Below are 16558 nucleotides of genomic sequence, written 5' to 3'. Positions count from 1 at the left end.
GCGCCTGATTCTTCACAAAACATCCTCTAAGGAGCAAATGAGAGTCTTCAAGAATCCCTGCCAATCTACATCACAAAGGTCAACACTTTTGAGTGCGCCTCCTGAACAGTCCCTTTTTTGGGTAATTTTTTTGGTGTGTGTTATCGTTTCATGTATTTAAAACAGAAATGAATGGTACCTATTGAGTCCTGAGGCGTTTGGCACATTAACCTATCAGGCACCAGCAACACCCAACCTCAAAGCAAAACTTTAACCAGTATGTATGCCAAGACCTGCCCACCTATTTCAGAAGTCTGGTGTGGCTTGACAGGAACAGTGAGAGAAGTTGTGTCATCATTCAGACAAAGCCATACCGCAAGGCAGCTTTATCAACCTGGCACCCTCCAGATGGTTTAGACTGCAACTCCCTTCAGCTTCAGGTTGTGAAAGCTTCTGTATGGTCATCACACCACGTGGAAAGTGGTTGGTGATGATACTGAGAGGCCATCATTGGATGGGGAGGTCCAACCATGTTGCTGGCACACCTGACAGGAAACAATAAGGTTCGCAAGAGCTCTGTAAAACCATTTTCTTCAGCTCCTGTGGCTTTTTATATTTTTTTTTTTTGGAAAGTTGCACAAAGAATAGGAGCAATACTTTTGGCCTCCCTAGAGGTTGTATTCCCATGTTTTAGGAGACATCTTTAGTAATACAATATCTCATGTAGTCTGATTCATGATTTTGGAGCTGAAGCTAATTTTCTGAAATTGGTGCCTTGGGAGTTAACAAACAAAAAAGGAAAAAGATAGGTTGTTTTCCCAAAAAAGAAATTGTGCACCAAGTGTTTTTGTGAGCTTAGAAATCACTGCTTCCATCACACATAACTAATTTTACTAGAAATAGCTACATATACCAGCATTTTGGGCTGCTTCCTAAGCAACAAGCACAGAGCTCAGATTACTACATTCTAGTATGGCTTTTTTGTGTACCCAAAGCTTAGAGAATAACTCCTTAAAACATTTAACACGATATTTCTAGGAGAAAACAAAGTTCCAAGAGTCAAGTGGAGGGGAAACTACAAACATAGGTATTATCTGCCTATAGAACTTGAAGACACTGAATGCTTTAAACTTTCAGTGACTACCTTTAATTGAAATGCAAATTACGATTTTTGCTATGACCTATGGTCCAAACAAATAAATTCTCCATTGAAAATGTAGCAATTTAGCTTAAAATATCCCAGTTCTGAGTCATATTCTATAAATGCAGATTCTAGTATATGCAAGCTAATGGAGCTGAATGCAACAAGTATAATCAGAAGAATTCTTACAGATGCATTACAGCAGGAAATACTCCTAATTTTACACACAGGAATTTCCTGAATCCAATATGTCATTTATTCCTGGCAAAGTCTCTCCTTTGTCTACGTATACTTCATGATTTCCGCAAGCAGAGCAGCAGTAACTTATATAACTAGTGGACATATTTGTGCCAGATTTATCTACTGTGCACAATAAAGGCTAATTAAGCATTTCATCTTCTCATTTGAACTCTGGGCTGGATACACTAAGTTTATCTTACTAAATACATTTGAAATGTCAAGATTCTTAAAAAACAAAACACAGTAAGATGTGCTTATGTCCATGGTATGCCAAACAGACATTTAGACAAAAGACTGATTGGTTTTCTATGTAGGGGAAAGGTGAAACACAGAACATTTACACCCAGACAATTCTTTCCAAGGGAGCTCATAGTGCTCTAAACTGCAGATTCTGTTGCGAATGTTTCTAGGGTCAGATTGATTACGTAAGGCTGCTTATGTTCTGCACGTACCTAGACGATAGTGTTTGGCATTTAGGAAAGCTATATGAAAGAGCATTTCTTCAAGATCCTGCGCAGAGAGCTTTATTAGTCCTGCTACCTGAGGTTCTTCCAGGAATTAAAACATGGGTGTTCGTTCTGTGCCTTATCTTGGTGAAGTGATCTTGTTGATGTAGTTAACATCTGTAGTCCAAAGCTCCATGATGTGCAAAGGGACCTGGGGATGCAGTACTTTCACCCTAGCAGGGCCATCAGATTGAGGATTATGGCAAGGACATGGAGACTCAGGCCTCATTTGATTATTTGAAAGGGCAATCTGGTATTTAAGTTAATGGCTAAAATCTAAAAGATATATAACAAAATAAGAGGATTATAAAGTTATCTAAAATAAGAGAACACCCAAAACTTAGTTGGATTCTATGCTATATGATCCAAACAGGGTTGCCCAAAATTGGGTCTCCAGCAGTTTTTTTTTGACTACAACTCCCATCATGCCTAGCTAGCAGGGCCAGTGGCCAGGAATGATGGGACCTGTAGTACAAAATAACAGCTGGAGACCCAAGTTTGGGAAACCCTGATCTAAAGATATGGAAGATAGAGGGTAATAGAGAATGACACAAGTTGTTGCAATATGTTTTCTCTTCTTTATTTTATTGTTAGTGAAGATTAATGATACAACCCTGAGATACCTCCTCACAAATAGGCCTCATAATCAATTTGTTTTAAGATGATGGGCCTTCTAAACTTTGTTTTAGAAGAAATAAACATTCAGCCTTCTAAACTGTTACAACATTAATTTGATTGAGTGTTGGTCATTTATTTTGTATTTTATGATTTTATTTTATTTTTTAAGATGTTTCAATTATTTTTTTTGTATGCCACTATAATATTTTTGGTCATTCAAAGGTATTACTATAAATAAATTTTATGCAGTCACTGTACAAGGCCTTTAAATATGTCAATTTTACAGTTTCTGGGTAGTTTAAGAATAAATGGTATTACAAATAACCAACAGAGTTTGTTAGGAGGAAGTCATATGAGACCAACACAGTTTCTTTATTTAAATAAAGAAGTGGTTTAGTAGAAAAAGATCCTAATTGTATTTGGATTTCAGCAAGACTTTTAACTTCCTACAAAAGCTTGATATATATGAGTATAAGGTAGATGAACAGTTAGTTGAAAACTGCACTCAGAAAGTAATAATTAACAGGTTTTAACTAGATTGTACTCTACTGAAATAAATGGAGTTTGATCAGCAGCAGTACTGGGTGGAATGAAATTATCTTTTGCACAAAATAATCCCATCCACCATCTTAAACAAACTACAGTTTACCCAGTCTTCCTAATGACAAGACAGATCTTTCACTGCATCTAAAAAAGGCAGAAAATAAGGGTTTGCAAACCTACTTGACTTTGCACATATAAAATTACTTTGTAAACACAAATGTTACTGTTTATCTTAATGGATTCCAAAATAACACACTCAATGTGAAGATTTATAATGGATTAATTATATACTTGAGAGTTGCTTAGAAGATGTCACAAAAACTCCCAAGCCTGATTCTTTCCAAATTCTATCATGATTCTTGGTATGTACGGGCACGATTTTCTATGATTAATCACCATTCAGACTTGAACCTCACATTATCACATATCTAACATGTTACTCATCTGAAGAAATGTATGATTAAAAGTACTGAGACTACACCCATGAAAGTGGTCAACGAGTCCTGTTCCCCAGCTATCACAATTACCAGCAAGAACACAATGAAAATAATGTAGATTTGAACACACAAGACTGTCTGCTTGCTGACAGGCAGCCTTGCACTGTTTTGAACAAAACTAAACTAAAGTTGTCATGTATCAGAGCAGCAATAATGAAAATGAGTCAGTTCTATTTTCTGACTTCTCCCACAATCAACAAACTTCAGTGATGAAGAACAAGAATTGCTGACAGAAATGGGACTACCACTATGGACTAACAAGTAATGGCTCCTTTGGGAAGAAGGACGGAGTATGAATTTATTTTAAAAAATTAAAAAGTAATGTACTTCCAGGCCACATACAGCTGAGTTCTATACCATCTGTCAATCAATTGAGGTTCTGTTTCACTAGATGGCTTGTGTCCAACATACTTGCCAGACCACCACCTATCCCATGGCCGACCATGATTTTAAGGTATGCTTTAGACTGATCCTTAGGCACACTGAGACATGAAGGGCAAGTCTGAGCATCTTTTGGAAATGTTTTTCTAAAATCAGGCAGATTTTGGTGGCCTGAATTAAGGTTGCAGCTGAGCAAGATTTCAACCTTTAATATTTTTATTTACATGTTCATTTTGAATTTTACATATTACTTTCAACATTTTAAGCATTAGAAACCAAGAACAAATTCTGAGCTTTCTAAAACTGCAAAATTTTCCTGCCTAGTATAAAAGATTCTTATTGCCACATAGGCAGTGTTTAGTAGCGCTAAAATAGCACCAGCTTTTACTAGGCACAACTAATACCCAGGACAAAAGAGCTTCTCTCTTTCTATTCTTCCTTTTTTGTGCTGAAAAAGACCACAGCTTACATGTGGCTCCATGCCCATCCACTCAAATACTTAAGTCACACACCTATGCCTCTGGAGATGGATGTTTGAATGCGTGGGAGGCAGAGCTCAAGAAAAGGTGGGTTAGGCAGGTTGGCAAAACATACACTTGAGCAAACTTCAAATTCATTTCAGACAACTATTCTAGTGCTCAATCAAGCCACATACCCCAAACATGATGCTCAGAACACCCAGTGTATAACTGGGATACAGTTGGCCATATGCCTTGCCACCCCCACCCCCCCGCACCTTCCTCACCTGACCACGTTGGGATGCTCAAATGTTTCCAGATGCTTCAATACAGCCACCTCACGTATGGTGGAAAGTGGCATCCCCTCTTCGCTTGTCTGCACCCGCACCCTCTTCAGTGCTACAAAACGTCCACCATTCTTCAGGTCCCGGGCCTTGAACACCTTCCCATAGGCTCCTTCACCAATCTCAGCTACACATTCATATTGTTGATCAGCTAGGGTCATGCTGTCCTTCTCCATGGTGACACCGCTTTCCTTCTTCCCCAGTTTCTTTCTGTGGTGTTTCAGGTGCTGTGGCTGTTGCCCTTGTTCCCTATGTGCAAATCAGTCCTTAGTTGTTATTGGAACAGGGTGTCCGGATATTTTGACAGATGGACCAGCCTGCAGGATGGTTCTTGCACCCTTCCAGAACTGTAGTAATGCCCACGTGAGCCTTCTTGCTTGGCCAGTGGCAATTATATGGTAGTCTTTGGAATCATTATCTTTGTAAAGCTAATGAGATCTAAGGGACAAAAAAATAACCACCAAAGAGAACATAATTAGTATTAGGAGTATCTCTCCACCGGCTTCCATAATAGAATATTGCCATTAAACACTTTGTCTGCACATTTAGTTGGCATATGTAATACAACTGGCTTGCACACATTTAAGTGAAATGAGCCCTTTCAACAGTGCAATTACAAGAGGCAATGGGATGCAGATCAAGGGGACAGAATATTTGTGCTCTGTGAACTGAATTAAGTTAAATGTTACACTTGGACTTTATTATAAAAATTACGAAATGTGCATTCTGCAGTTCATTCAGAATAATTTAGTCTGGTTCCAGAAATAAACAACCATCATTAAAAACATGGCAGGTAAAGCAGCAGCAGATTAAAAAACAAGCACAGCAAAATGGCAGAAAACTCACAAATCAAAGGCACATTGAAACAAACAAGTATTCCATAGATAGCAAAAAAAAAGAAAGAAAGAAAAGAGAGATAGCCTGACAGATCTCCATAGGAATTTATTCCACAGTCTTGGTGCACCAATTAAAACACCCTGTCAGGAGTGCCTGCTTGTCTGATCTCAAGTAAGAAACTGGCATGTTATTTAAAACAACTGGTAGTGTTAGGCAGGTTTCTGGAGGTATGTGTGTCTCATTAGGTCTTCATCTGATAATAGAAGACATAAAGAATCCTAGACATATTTCTGTGCTTCAGTAGATGCAACTGCTTGCTAACAAATTGTTCTCTTGCAAGTAAGTTTTTAAAAAAGTTTTTCCATGTTGTACAATGCTATGCTAGGGAGAAATTCCCGTCCTTGCCCTAAACCTGTGGGTTGGCTGAATGGCACAGAAAGTGTTGCATGGCTAGGAGGCAACTAAACATGCTTGTCTGGATAAGCGGTAGTTCCTGGTTCCATAAAGATAAACCATGGTTAGCTGAAAATGGAAGAAAATGTTTCTAACCTCCTCCACGCAGCTAAATCTAGATGGGGAGCGATGATGTACAAGTTCAAGGCTAACTGGGGTTTGCTGTTATAACTGAATTCACAGACAACCAACAAAGCACAGTTAGGGTCACTGATCTGCCTCAGGGGGACTGTCCAGCAATGACCAGAACACCAAGTCAGGGGCTACAGTGCTACCAGCTAAGGAGCCAGACAAAGTTCCTAAGCCAGATGTTGGTGATCAGATCATTAAACCTGGTAAACAGGTGCCCATTGAAAGAGCTCCCCAAAGCATCTGGTCTGAGGAACCAAGTGCCCCCCACAGTATCACACAAGACCAATGGTGCAATATATTTTTGCTGGTTCAAAAACATTCTTATATTAAGAAACATGCCAAGTGGGAGGCCATGGAAAGCTGGAGAAGTGTCTGTCTTTATGCTAGAGTTGGCCCTTTAAGAGACTCTGTTTTCCACAAGGCGACAATGACCTTTTATCCACACTCTCCGTGTCCAAGCAGATTTTTTCAAGGAAAGTTCTGGGGTGAAAAAAACAGAGTACTTTAGACACAGAGCTTTAAAGCGTGGGCCTGTGCCTGGAAAGCGTGGGGCAAAATTTTAAGTGTTGATAAGCCCTTAGCTAAGATGGAGTGGACTGCTGCTTCCAACTCTTGTTGGAGCAAGTTGATCACTAGGAGCTATCCGTGGTGCTGCAACAACCAACCTGTGTTGCTGTCTTTCCCAATGGACTCCTCCCAAGTTCTGACCAGGCAGAAAATTAAACAGACAAGTACCACTAAACCATGGTTGCCTATTATATGCCTGGAAGCTGAAACCAAAATGTGGGATTCCTGCTCCATCTAAGCCAAGTCACAAACACAAATCAGCAATAAATATACAAAAATATATTAAAAACATCAGGAAAAACAACAGCACAAACTGTACCCCTAAAACCCCAAACCCCAAAGGTTTGATGAAATAAAAAATTTTAAAAGTCCACCTAGCCTTTAACAAACAAAGAGAAAGACCTCTTGGAATTCAGGTCCAGGGTCACTACAGAAAAAAGAAAACAAACCTGTTTCTTGTGAAATACAACCTACCATCCAGAATGGACAGAACCTGGATGGCTTCATCTGCAGGTTTCAATTCTCAAGGGACAACACACGGAATAAGACACTTCCTGGGATAATCAGAATACTGTGTTTTAGGGCTTTACAGGGCAAAACCGTCACCTTAAATTGGGCTAAGAAACAAATTGGTAGCTGCCTAGTGCCTCATGCCAGCTAAAGTTTCTGAAACATCTTCAAGGGTAGACCCATGTAATCTAATCAGCAAGTCGGTATAACATGCATGACAAGTGTCCAGATCCACCAACATGTACTCAGACTAAATAGAAAGGAGCTGGGCTTAGATTTAGTCTGAGACCATTTCAGCAACTGCTTGCACAGCTGGCACTACTTGACAAAATATTTAGGACACATGGCTCACAATGACCATGAGTACTTAAATTCTGAACATGCATTATTAACTAGGCGGATATAAAGTTTCATTTTCTGAATCATGCAATTGATTTTTCATTGCTGATATAACCCCTCATCCCATTTACTGGTGCAGCCATCTCACAAAAGCCTGTACCAGTAAAGCCTGAGTTTTACATTAATATTATGCTCTTTCAGATTAGGTAATATATAACCGCTGTAGTTCCATTTATTGGACTGAAACTGAATATAATATTTTGTTAATTTTATCATTTGTGGCTAAAAATGGAGCACAATCCAAGCAACGTTAAGCACAGTTAAATATTACTGCTTTAAGTGGGAGAAATTTAATCATGGCAGAGCGTTTAACATTCCCACTGCAGCCTGCAAGACTTTTAATGCTGTATCTTGCCCTATTATGATAAACATTCAGTAATACTTTTTGGATCCTCCTCTGGATTCATCTAAAAAATAATAAATTGTTTTTATGTAAACCACTCAGAGATTTTTTTATATATTAAGTGGTATATTTTTTATACAAATACATTTCAAAACTTGTTAATGCATATTTGGATGAGGACTGGATCATTTCTAAATGAAAAAATATGATAAAATTATGGAAGCCAGACAGTAGTACAGATAGATAGATTTCTGTTCTTTCTCGTCCCTCAACCAAATTAAGATTAAGAAGGTAAAATGAAAACCAAGAGGTCACTTTGCTTGACCAAAGTAATCCAGCAAAGCTGTGGCAACAGCAGGCCAAGTCTCTTATCTCTTAATTTAAGAGTTGTTATGCAAGATCAATGCTTAATTATGACTAGCTACAGCAAACCCATCTTTCAAGTAATGAATAGCAACAAATTTGCCTACATACAGATCACAACTTTCCTTTATTTTCAAATACTAATGATTAACCAAAGCATAACCAAGTATCAAATATTATTCATAACAGCCAATCTTAATCTTATCATGACGGAGCCATTTTGAAAAACAGTTATTTGCATTCATTTTTAATGTAGCAATTCTCAAACTGTTGGCAACAGATTACAATGGCCAACATTTTACAAATAAATTAAAAAACAGAAATCAAAGCAGTCAGTTTTGGAAGACAAATTAGACAAAGCTAATGAAGGATGGCAATAAAACCACAACTTAGAAAAATATATACAGCAAGACTTTAGCATTACTTTTCCAATGTTCTTGGGTTATGCAGCTGAGTTTTTTTCATCAAGTGTATATCTGCCTCTCCTGTTCTGCTCCTGGACTCTTAGAACCCACCAGCCTCTAAGACCCTGGGTAAGCTTTCCCCCTGGTTTTTCCCAACACTGGCCCTGCCTTTTACCTCCCTACCAGAATTCTCTGCTTCTGGATCTACTAACTGGTGTGTCCCTTGTCCTTCAGCTACTTTTCCTCTAATCTTGTTTTCACTATTTTCTCCATACAGCCTTCCTCGCAGATCTGCTTGCCTTTGTCATTTGTGCTAAAATACACAGCTTTCTTTTTAAGTATTGTACGACTTTGCAAGTCTGTATTTCACACAAGTTTCTCCTTCCCTCAACCTTCTACATCCTCCATCTAGTCTACCCTACCTTCTGGGCTCTCTGACTTTTTGCCTTCTTCTATCATTGGTTCTCTTCTCATTTTGTTTCCTTCCCACCTTTCACCTTCCCCTCCTAGCACCCATGAGTTGCCAAAAGATCCTGCCTCCATGTAATGGATGTGGTCTTCTTCCCCCCAATGTAGGCTTTCATTTCCCATATTTTAAGATCAACTGACAGAACTTTGTTGCTGACAACTTCTTGAACTATTCAAAGGTTTATGAAGAGTCCATGACACCACAGCAGCTTATCCAATAGCTAAATGGCACATTTTAGCTGATTAGGAGGATCAAGTTAAAATCAAGTGTGTCTTCTTTGGAACTTTAGGTAAAACACTCAATTTTATATCATAGAAATATATCTGTCCTGATTTTAGCTTCAAGTAAATTCATGGCACTTCTATTTTAATCAACAGAATAGATAATGTTTCATTATTCCTTCCAATTTTGATGATATGGAGCTCCTGCCACCCTCCATTTGTTGATATGTAGACACCTACTGTGTAAATGCCACATGTTCTACCAAAAACAATTATGGGAATTGTAATTTTATGAGCTTCTGAGGATTTTGGTTACAGATCTTTAGGCTTCCACTAACTTCACTGAACTAAAATTCCCAGAATTCTTGGAAATAAGAATGATCAAGTTTATAATGTGGACATGCCCTGTCATGCCTTGTCCTATAGAGATGTTATCAGTGTGCTAGAAGGGGAAGAGAAAAACTAGAACTGTGATTCTACATATCCTTTTCTAAGAATTAACTCTAAGGAAAAGAGTGGGATGCTTCTGAGTAAACATGCATAGAATTGGGCTACGAGTGTCACAAACTGAGCAGGGACAGAAACATAGAAGAGGAACTCTCCATGTCCAGTTCAACTACTTTTTCAAAATATATTCCAGAACAGGGTGAGGCATATGTTAAATTTTCACAAGGCCATGCTAAGAGCATTTAGCGAATTGTATGAAGCATCCATCTGTACCATGAGATGAAAGGGAACTTGGTGAAGTGAAGGAAGGTTAAGAATAAGAACATAAGAAGAGCCTACTAGACAAGCCAATGGCTCATCTAGTCCAGCTTTCTGTTCTCAAAATGGCCCATCAGATTCCTGTGGGAAGCCTGTAAATAAGACATGAGTGCAATAGCACTCAGCCCACCTTCCATTCTCAGCAACTGGTATTGAGAGGCAAGATGCCTCTGACAGAGGATGCAGAACATAGCCATCATGGCTAGTAGCCGTTGACACCTACTAGAACTACAACAATGTTAATTGATATGAAGCTAGATGAAGATGCAAACAGTTCTAAGAACTAGGCAGATGCTACGCATCGTGAAATGAGTAGAGAACACATAAAGATGGATATTTATATCTTATCATGGTGTGTTATAGAGCCTTAAGTAACCAGCAGTTCAGGACTCCTTATGGAACTCCAGTAAGGCACAGAATGTATGTAACAGTGGTTTAACGTGTTGTAGAATGGACATATAGGCTCATGAGAGAACTCAACTGAATCAACCAGATTATTGGGTAGTTCTCCCATTAACACTAACAGCACGGCAGTTGCCACTTATCAGTGCCCACATTTTAGTTCACATATTGGTTTGTGGTAGGGATAACTATTATCTCCGGAGAAACTACATTGTTTTTTTCTGGTGCTCACAATATTTTGCTTACGAATGTTTGTGATAACGTTAGTGGTGTCAATGTCTGAAAGTCTTATACCCAAATGGCTGTGACCATTCAGCGGACCATTCATCTCTTGAGAAAGACAAGAGATAAGTAACAACTAGCCATGTTCAAATATATAAAAGGATGTCACATAGAGGAGGGAGAAAGGTTGTTTTCTGCTGCTCCAGAGAAGCGGACACGGAGCAATGGATCCAAACTACAAGAAAGAAGATTCCACCTAAACATTAGGAAGAACTTCCTGACAGTAAGAGCTGTTCGACAGTGGAATTTGCTGCCAAGGAGTGTGGTGGAGTCTCCTACTTTGGAGGTCTTTAAGCAGAGGCTTGACAACCATATGTCAGGAGTGCTCTGATGGTGTTTCCTGCTTGGCAGGGGGTTGGACTCGATGGCCCTTGTGGTCTCTTCCAACTCTATGATTCTATGATTCTATGATTCTATGATTCTATGCTGTCTACTCATAGACATAAAGATCAATGTGAACAAAAACACTTAGCAAGACAGGACGATTACCATAAAATACCCGGATGTTTAGGTGTTTGCTTCAACATTTTTCTTCTCTCTTCCCAGTACAATATTGATGAGTAGTAACGGTTATGTCTGGAGCATGGCTAATACCTCATCTATACGTAATTTACCTGTTAGTGACTGCATAAGAAGGCATACTCTATATTCTCTATATTTCAAAAGCTCACTTAGTAGAAAATTACTAATCACTTTCACCAACTTTTTATCCAAACTAAAACAATCACATTCAGGTTGGATTTATTTAGAAAAATCATATTTACATTTACTCACCAATTCTCACACATGGATGAGAACCAGCACACAACATAAATGCGTTTATTGAAATAACTGAGATATTTATCCTAGTTGGTACCTGTACTGAATTGATTTTATGTATGTTCTGTTGTTGTTTTAAAATGTATGTGTGTGTGTGTGTGTGTGTGTGTGTGATTTCATACATGCAATTTTTTAAACTTTTTATATATGTATCTGTTTCATATATATTTCCATTATGTTGTAAATTGCTTTGCGAAGCAATTCATACATTAAATAAATTGTCTTCCTCATCATCTTGGCAGTGAAGTCAAGCATGATTTAAATTGTGTTGGGGGAAAAACTGTTATTATTCTGAAAACTGGTCTTTAGAATGCTTAAATAGTGGTAAAGAGGATGGCATGCTAATTTTAGTCTTCACAGGTAACCAGAACAGATCAATACAAAATTAAGACTGTGGTAACTATAGACACTATATTTCTGTTCTGAAATGCAATTATTTGACATAGTTTTTTTAAAACCTTCAGTTGTGTGATATAGTTCTTATTTTGACATATTATTTTAGCCCTACATTATCACTTCTGTTTGGGAGATATGAAGCTGCCTTATGCCAGGTCAAAATATTTGTCCAACTAGCCCAATATTGTCTACTTTGGCAGGCAGCAGCTTTCCAGAGTCTCAAGCAGAAGTCTTTCCCATCACCTGCTACCTCTTTTTAAAACTTGAGACGCCAGAGATTGAATCTGGGACTTTCCACATGAAAAGCATGTGCACTACCACTGAGCTATGGTCCTCTGTGAAAATAGTTTTCTTGCATTTCACATGTGCATGTAATTTCATTTTTAGTAACATATGAGTTATATGACATTCGAAGACCATGTAATTGTGTGCGCGCGCATATGTTCGACCTCTGGCTGAGTTCTATTACCCAAGCTTCAGAAACATCTGAGTAACAATGACAACAGTTATTCTAGAGTAACTGCTCTATGGCAGCCTTAGAGCAATCTCACATGTGGCATGTGTAAAAGCACCTTTGAGCCTATATTTTGCTATTTGTCTAAATGCATCCATGTTTCTAAGGTGGATGCAAAACAGAAGCCTTTTTCAACCTGAATGCACATTCTTGCCAAAGTACACTTTACATCTGCATCACACGTGCAAGAAACAAAAAACAAACAAAAAAAAACCCAACTCAAGACTTAGATATGAAAATTATTTTTAGAGCATATGCCAGAAACAACAAATAACTGAGTACTGTCAGCAGTAGAGCTTAAATTTGAAATGGTAGGTGTACACTTCACATTATGCCTTCCTTGAGCCAGTTCAGGCATTATAGAGGCCAGCTAACCAGTTAGTAACTGCCCAGAGAAATAAGTCCAGCCATGTGAACAAGGTACCATCTAGCAAAGGCAGATCATAGTGGCTGCTTACATTATACCTCCCCCTCCAATTTATGGAAGTAACTGCCATGACCACCCGCGCCATTTTCAGATGGGAATGCCAAAGAAAGGGAAAAAAGCCTGTTGAACAGTAACATTTTGACAACCTATCCCATAAACCTTTGGCCTATTGTGGCTATTTTATAGTGAGGCACAGGGACCCATGTGCATGTTAAACGCCTCTCTCTCTCTCTCTCTGTTATTCCCAAGTTATTTATTTATATTTATATCCCACTTTTCCTCCCACCACGGAACTTTCCATGCTACCTCCTATCGAGGACCCCCTTTTAGCTTCCAAGCAAGGTTGGCTGCTGCCTCGTTTACCTTCACACCATGCCCTGCTGGGCTTGAAATTGAGGTCCCGGCATTCTGACACGCACAGACACACACATATATAGATATATATATACCATTTTTAAAAATAAAATAAAATAAAATAAAAAAAACCTGAGGTGGACAAAACGAATAGCGCCGCGCACCCAGCAAAGCGAAAAGTGGCGACTGCAGAGGCGGCCGGTGGGGAGGGGAAGGGGAAAAGCTCCACGTGCCCCCGAGCGAGCGAAGAAGAGGATCCTCTGAGGGAAGCGCCTCGTCAGCCAATAGAAAGAGAGAACGGCCCGGGGGAGGGCGGGGCCGCTGGGTGCCTCTGGGATGGAGGTCGCCCCCAACCGACCAGGCGGCCTCTGCCTGCGTGTCTGTGTGAGGTCGGGAACGCGGGGCGCGCGGGGAGAGCGGGGGGGGGGGAGCTGCGTGTGGGGGGTCGCCAGGGGGCGGGGCCTGCGGCTACACCGCCGCGCCTGCCTGCCTGAGGCAAGGGCGCCCGCAAGCCCCGGAGAAGACTGGCTGCAAGAGAGGTGCGCGAGAAGCCGCTACCGGAGGCTGCAAACGGGCCGGTTGGCAGTGGAAAGTTACCGGTCTCTTATAAGAAACGCACATCCTGGTGCGGGTCGGGGGGGGGTTGTTACTTTCCTCCCTCCGAGCTCCTTTTCGAGCTCGGTTAATACCGCAACTTGCCCCCCTCCCAAGTCACATGAAGAATGCATGCGCGAGCCTGGTGCCCTGCGTGCTCGCCCGGCCGCCTTGCAACTGCACGGCAAAGGCGGGCGAGCCCCTCTTCCCTAAACATTTCGCACTGTAACGCGCCCCCCCAAACTGGAGGAATCGGGAGGGGTGGGGTGGCCGAGTATGCGTGGTAAGCGATTTCCACAAGAACAACGCCTCCCCAGGCGGGCGGGCGGGCAGCCCCCACCCCCCAAAATACTCAGACCAGGATCAAGACGACTCCAGAATGCCCGCATGAGTCCTCATTCACCCACCCACATCCATGCATGCGCGCACACACACCCGCCCTTCGTGGCACTTCGTAGAAAACGTGCTCGAGGACCACCCCAAAGCAGCTCCCTTATACAGCATGCACGCAATGGGAGAAAGGCAGAATAAGTTTTTTCCCCTCTCCGGGATGGGTGGGTGGGCTCGATCCGGCACAATCTGCAAATTAATAAGGAATGTCTGAAAGGCGGAGAGCGAGATCTTGGGGTGGGGTGGGGGGTGGGGAGGAAAAGATTCCTGTTCCCACCCACCTATCTCTCCACCCCCACCCCCAAATAGGAAATTAGTGGAGCATTAAGTTACAGGGTCTACCCAGGAGAGCACATGGGCACTTTCCAAAGTACCTGATATTGCTCTGGAACTGCCTCGGTCTTCAGAGGAAAACTGCCACCTAAAGTGATATCCAGGAGAGCTGGGCTTTAAAAAAAAAAACAAAACAGGAAAAAGGGAGGGGGTGAAAGAATGAAAAAGAAAAGAAAACAAGAAAAGATGGGGGAGAGATTTCCCTCCCCCTCTTTTTTCCTTAAATAACCAGCATCTCATAAGAATGATGGGTCCAAGCAGCGGCACCGAACCGGATTCGAAGCGTTCACATGGTGATGGTGGCTGAGGTTGCAGGCTCAGGTCTCAGCAGGCGCCGTGGCGGGGCCACACAGGTAGTCGCAGCGTCTCCTCTGGGGCTCTGCCTCTGCCCTGAGTTCGCATCTTCCTGCAAGCGGTAGGGCAGGCTGCACCTTAATGCACAGAGGATCTCGCCTCCTCCCCCCTCCCTGGGGGGGGGGGAGAAGAAGGAGAGAGAGAGAGAGGTTTGTGCTAACTATTCTGGGGCTGATCAAAGCCTTGCAGCGATCAGTCTCCCGAGAGTGCGGGGCTTCTTACACCAGCTCTCCACGCTGCCTGCCTGCTGCCACTCTTTTCCTGCCGCCGCTTCTTCTCCTCTCTCTCTCTCTCTCTCTCTCTGCTCCTGTGCTCAGTCTGTGCTCAGTCTGGGAGTAGCAGCAGCAGCAGGAGTAGAAGAGTTTCCCCCCACCTCGCCTCCACTTTTTTTCCCCCTCCGTTTCCCACGCTGGCTGAATGTGACTTGACCCCGTTTCAAAAAAGTTTGACATAGTGCTTCAACATTTCCGCATTCCTCCCCGACTACAAAGGCAGCGGCCGCCTCCTTCTGCTTTCTGTCTCTGCTCTCTGTCTTCACACTCAATGAAATCCTTCATGTGCTCGCTGCCAAAAGCAGTCACATACCGCAAGGGTCGCAGCAGCCAGCGCAACGGCCAGGAGCAGGCGCCCCGGGGCAGGGGCAGCCCGGGGGGAAGAGGAGGCAGGCAGCCCTCCGCCGCGGGGAGGAGCGCGGGCGGAGGGAGCCCGACACGCTTGCGCTGCTCGCCGTGCTCGGGGCTGCGCAAATGCAAAAAAAGTTATTTATTGTCAGTATTATTCCCTGGTGCTCGGGGCTGTACAGGCGCGATCATGCTATTACTGCTATATTATTAGTAATATTACTACCGAGTGTTCAGTGCTGTACAACTGAAAAAATTAATAATACATTATTATTATTATTATTATTATTATTATTATTATTATTATTATTATTATTATCATCATCATTATTATATTACATTATTATTATTTCAAAGTACCTTGTACAGCACAAATATTATTGTTGCTGCTTCAGTGCAAATATTACTGCTCTTAGTATTATTAGTCCCCAGTGCTCAGGGCTGTACAAATGCAAACATATTTATTATTATTATCATCATTGCTTGTGGGAGCTTGGTGCTGCACAAATGTGAAAGTATTACTATTCATTTATTGTAATTGCTACCAAGTGCTCAGCGCTGTACATTTATTATCATTACTGCTCCGGAGTGCTCTGTGTGGTACAAATGCAAAAATAAATAAATGATTGTTGTTGCTGTCATGGTTAGCATATATTATAATCATCACTAGTATTAATTTGGTTCCTTTAGTATTAATTTGATGGTCATGGTTGCTGTGAAAATAGTTTGCTATTATGAAGCAGGGACTTTCAGGCTCAACTCACATCTCACCTCAGATATTAACTCATTAGGTGCCCCAGATTCCACCAATCTGCAATATGGGGATAATTAATATTGACCTATGTATGGCTGCTGTAAGGATTTCTGAAATAATGCATGTGGAAACTCTATGAATGCATTTCA

The 16558-nt window shown here is 41.2% G+C and overlaps 1 protein-coding gene across 4 annotated transcripts in view; it reads right to left on the bottom strand.

Moving 5' to 3' along the window:
- CDK6 (cyclin dependent kinase 6) overlaps positions 1 to 15900 on the bottom strand; it is a 98318-nt gene extending 82418 nt beyond the window's left edge. The window contains exons 1-2 of one of the 4 annotated variants that reach the window (XM_081164029.1): positions 14723 to 15900; positions 4651 to 5145 (exon numbers count right to left, since the gene is read on the bottom strand). In XM_081164029.1, coding sequence (XP_081020155.1) covers positions 4651 to 4883 — 233 coding nt within the window. In that variant the 5' untranslated portion in view covers positions 4884 to 5145; positions 14723 to 15900. The other 3 variants (XM_081164031.1, XM_081164030.1, XM_081164032.1) reach the window with 3 other exon arrangements.
- Positions 15901 to 16558: the final 658 nt, after the last annotated feature.

This window comes from Podarcis bocagei (assembly GCF_964188305.1).
Source record: "Podarcis bocagei genome assembly, chromosome: 12".
Lineage (NCBI taxonomy): Eukaryota > Metazoa > Chordata > Lepidosauria > Squamata > Lacertidae > Podarcis > Podarcis bocagei.
The sequence above is the reverse complement of the archived record's forward strand: the minus strand, read 5'-3'. Positions and strand labels throughout refer to the sequence as shown.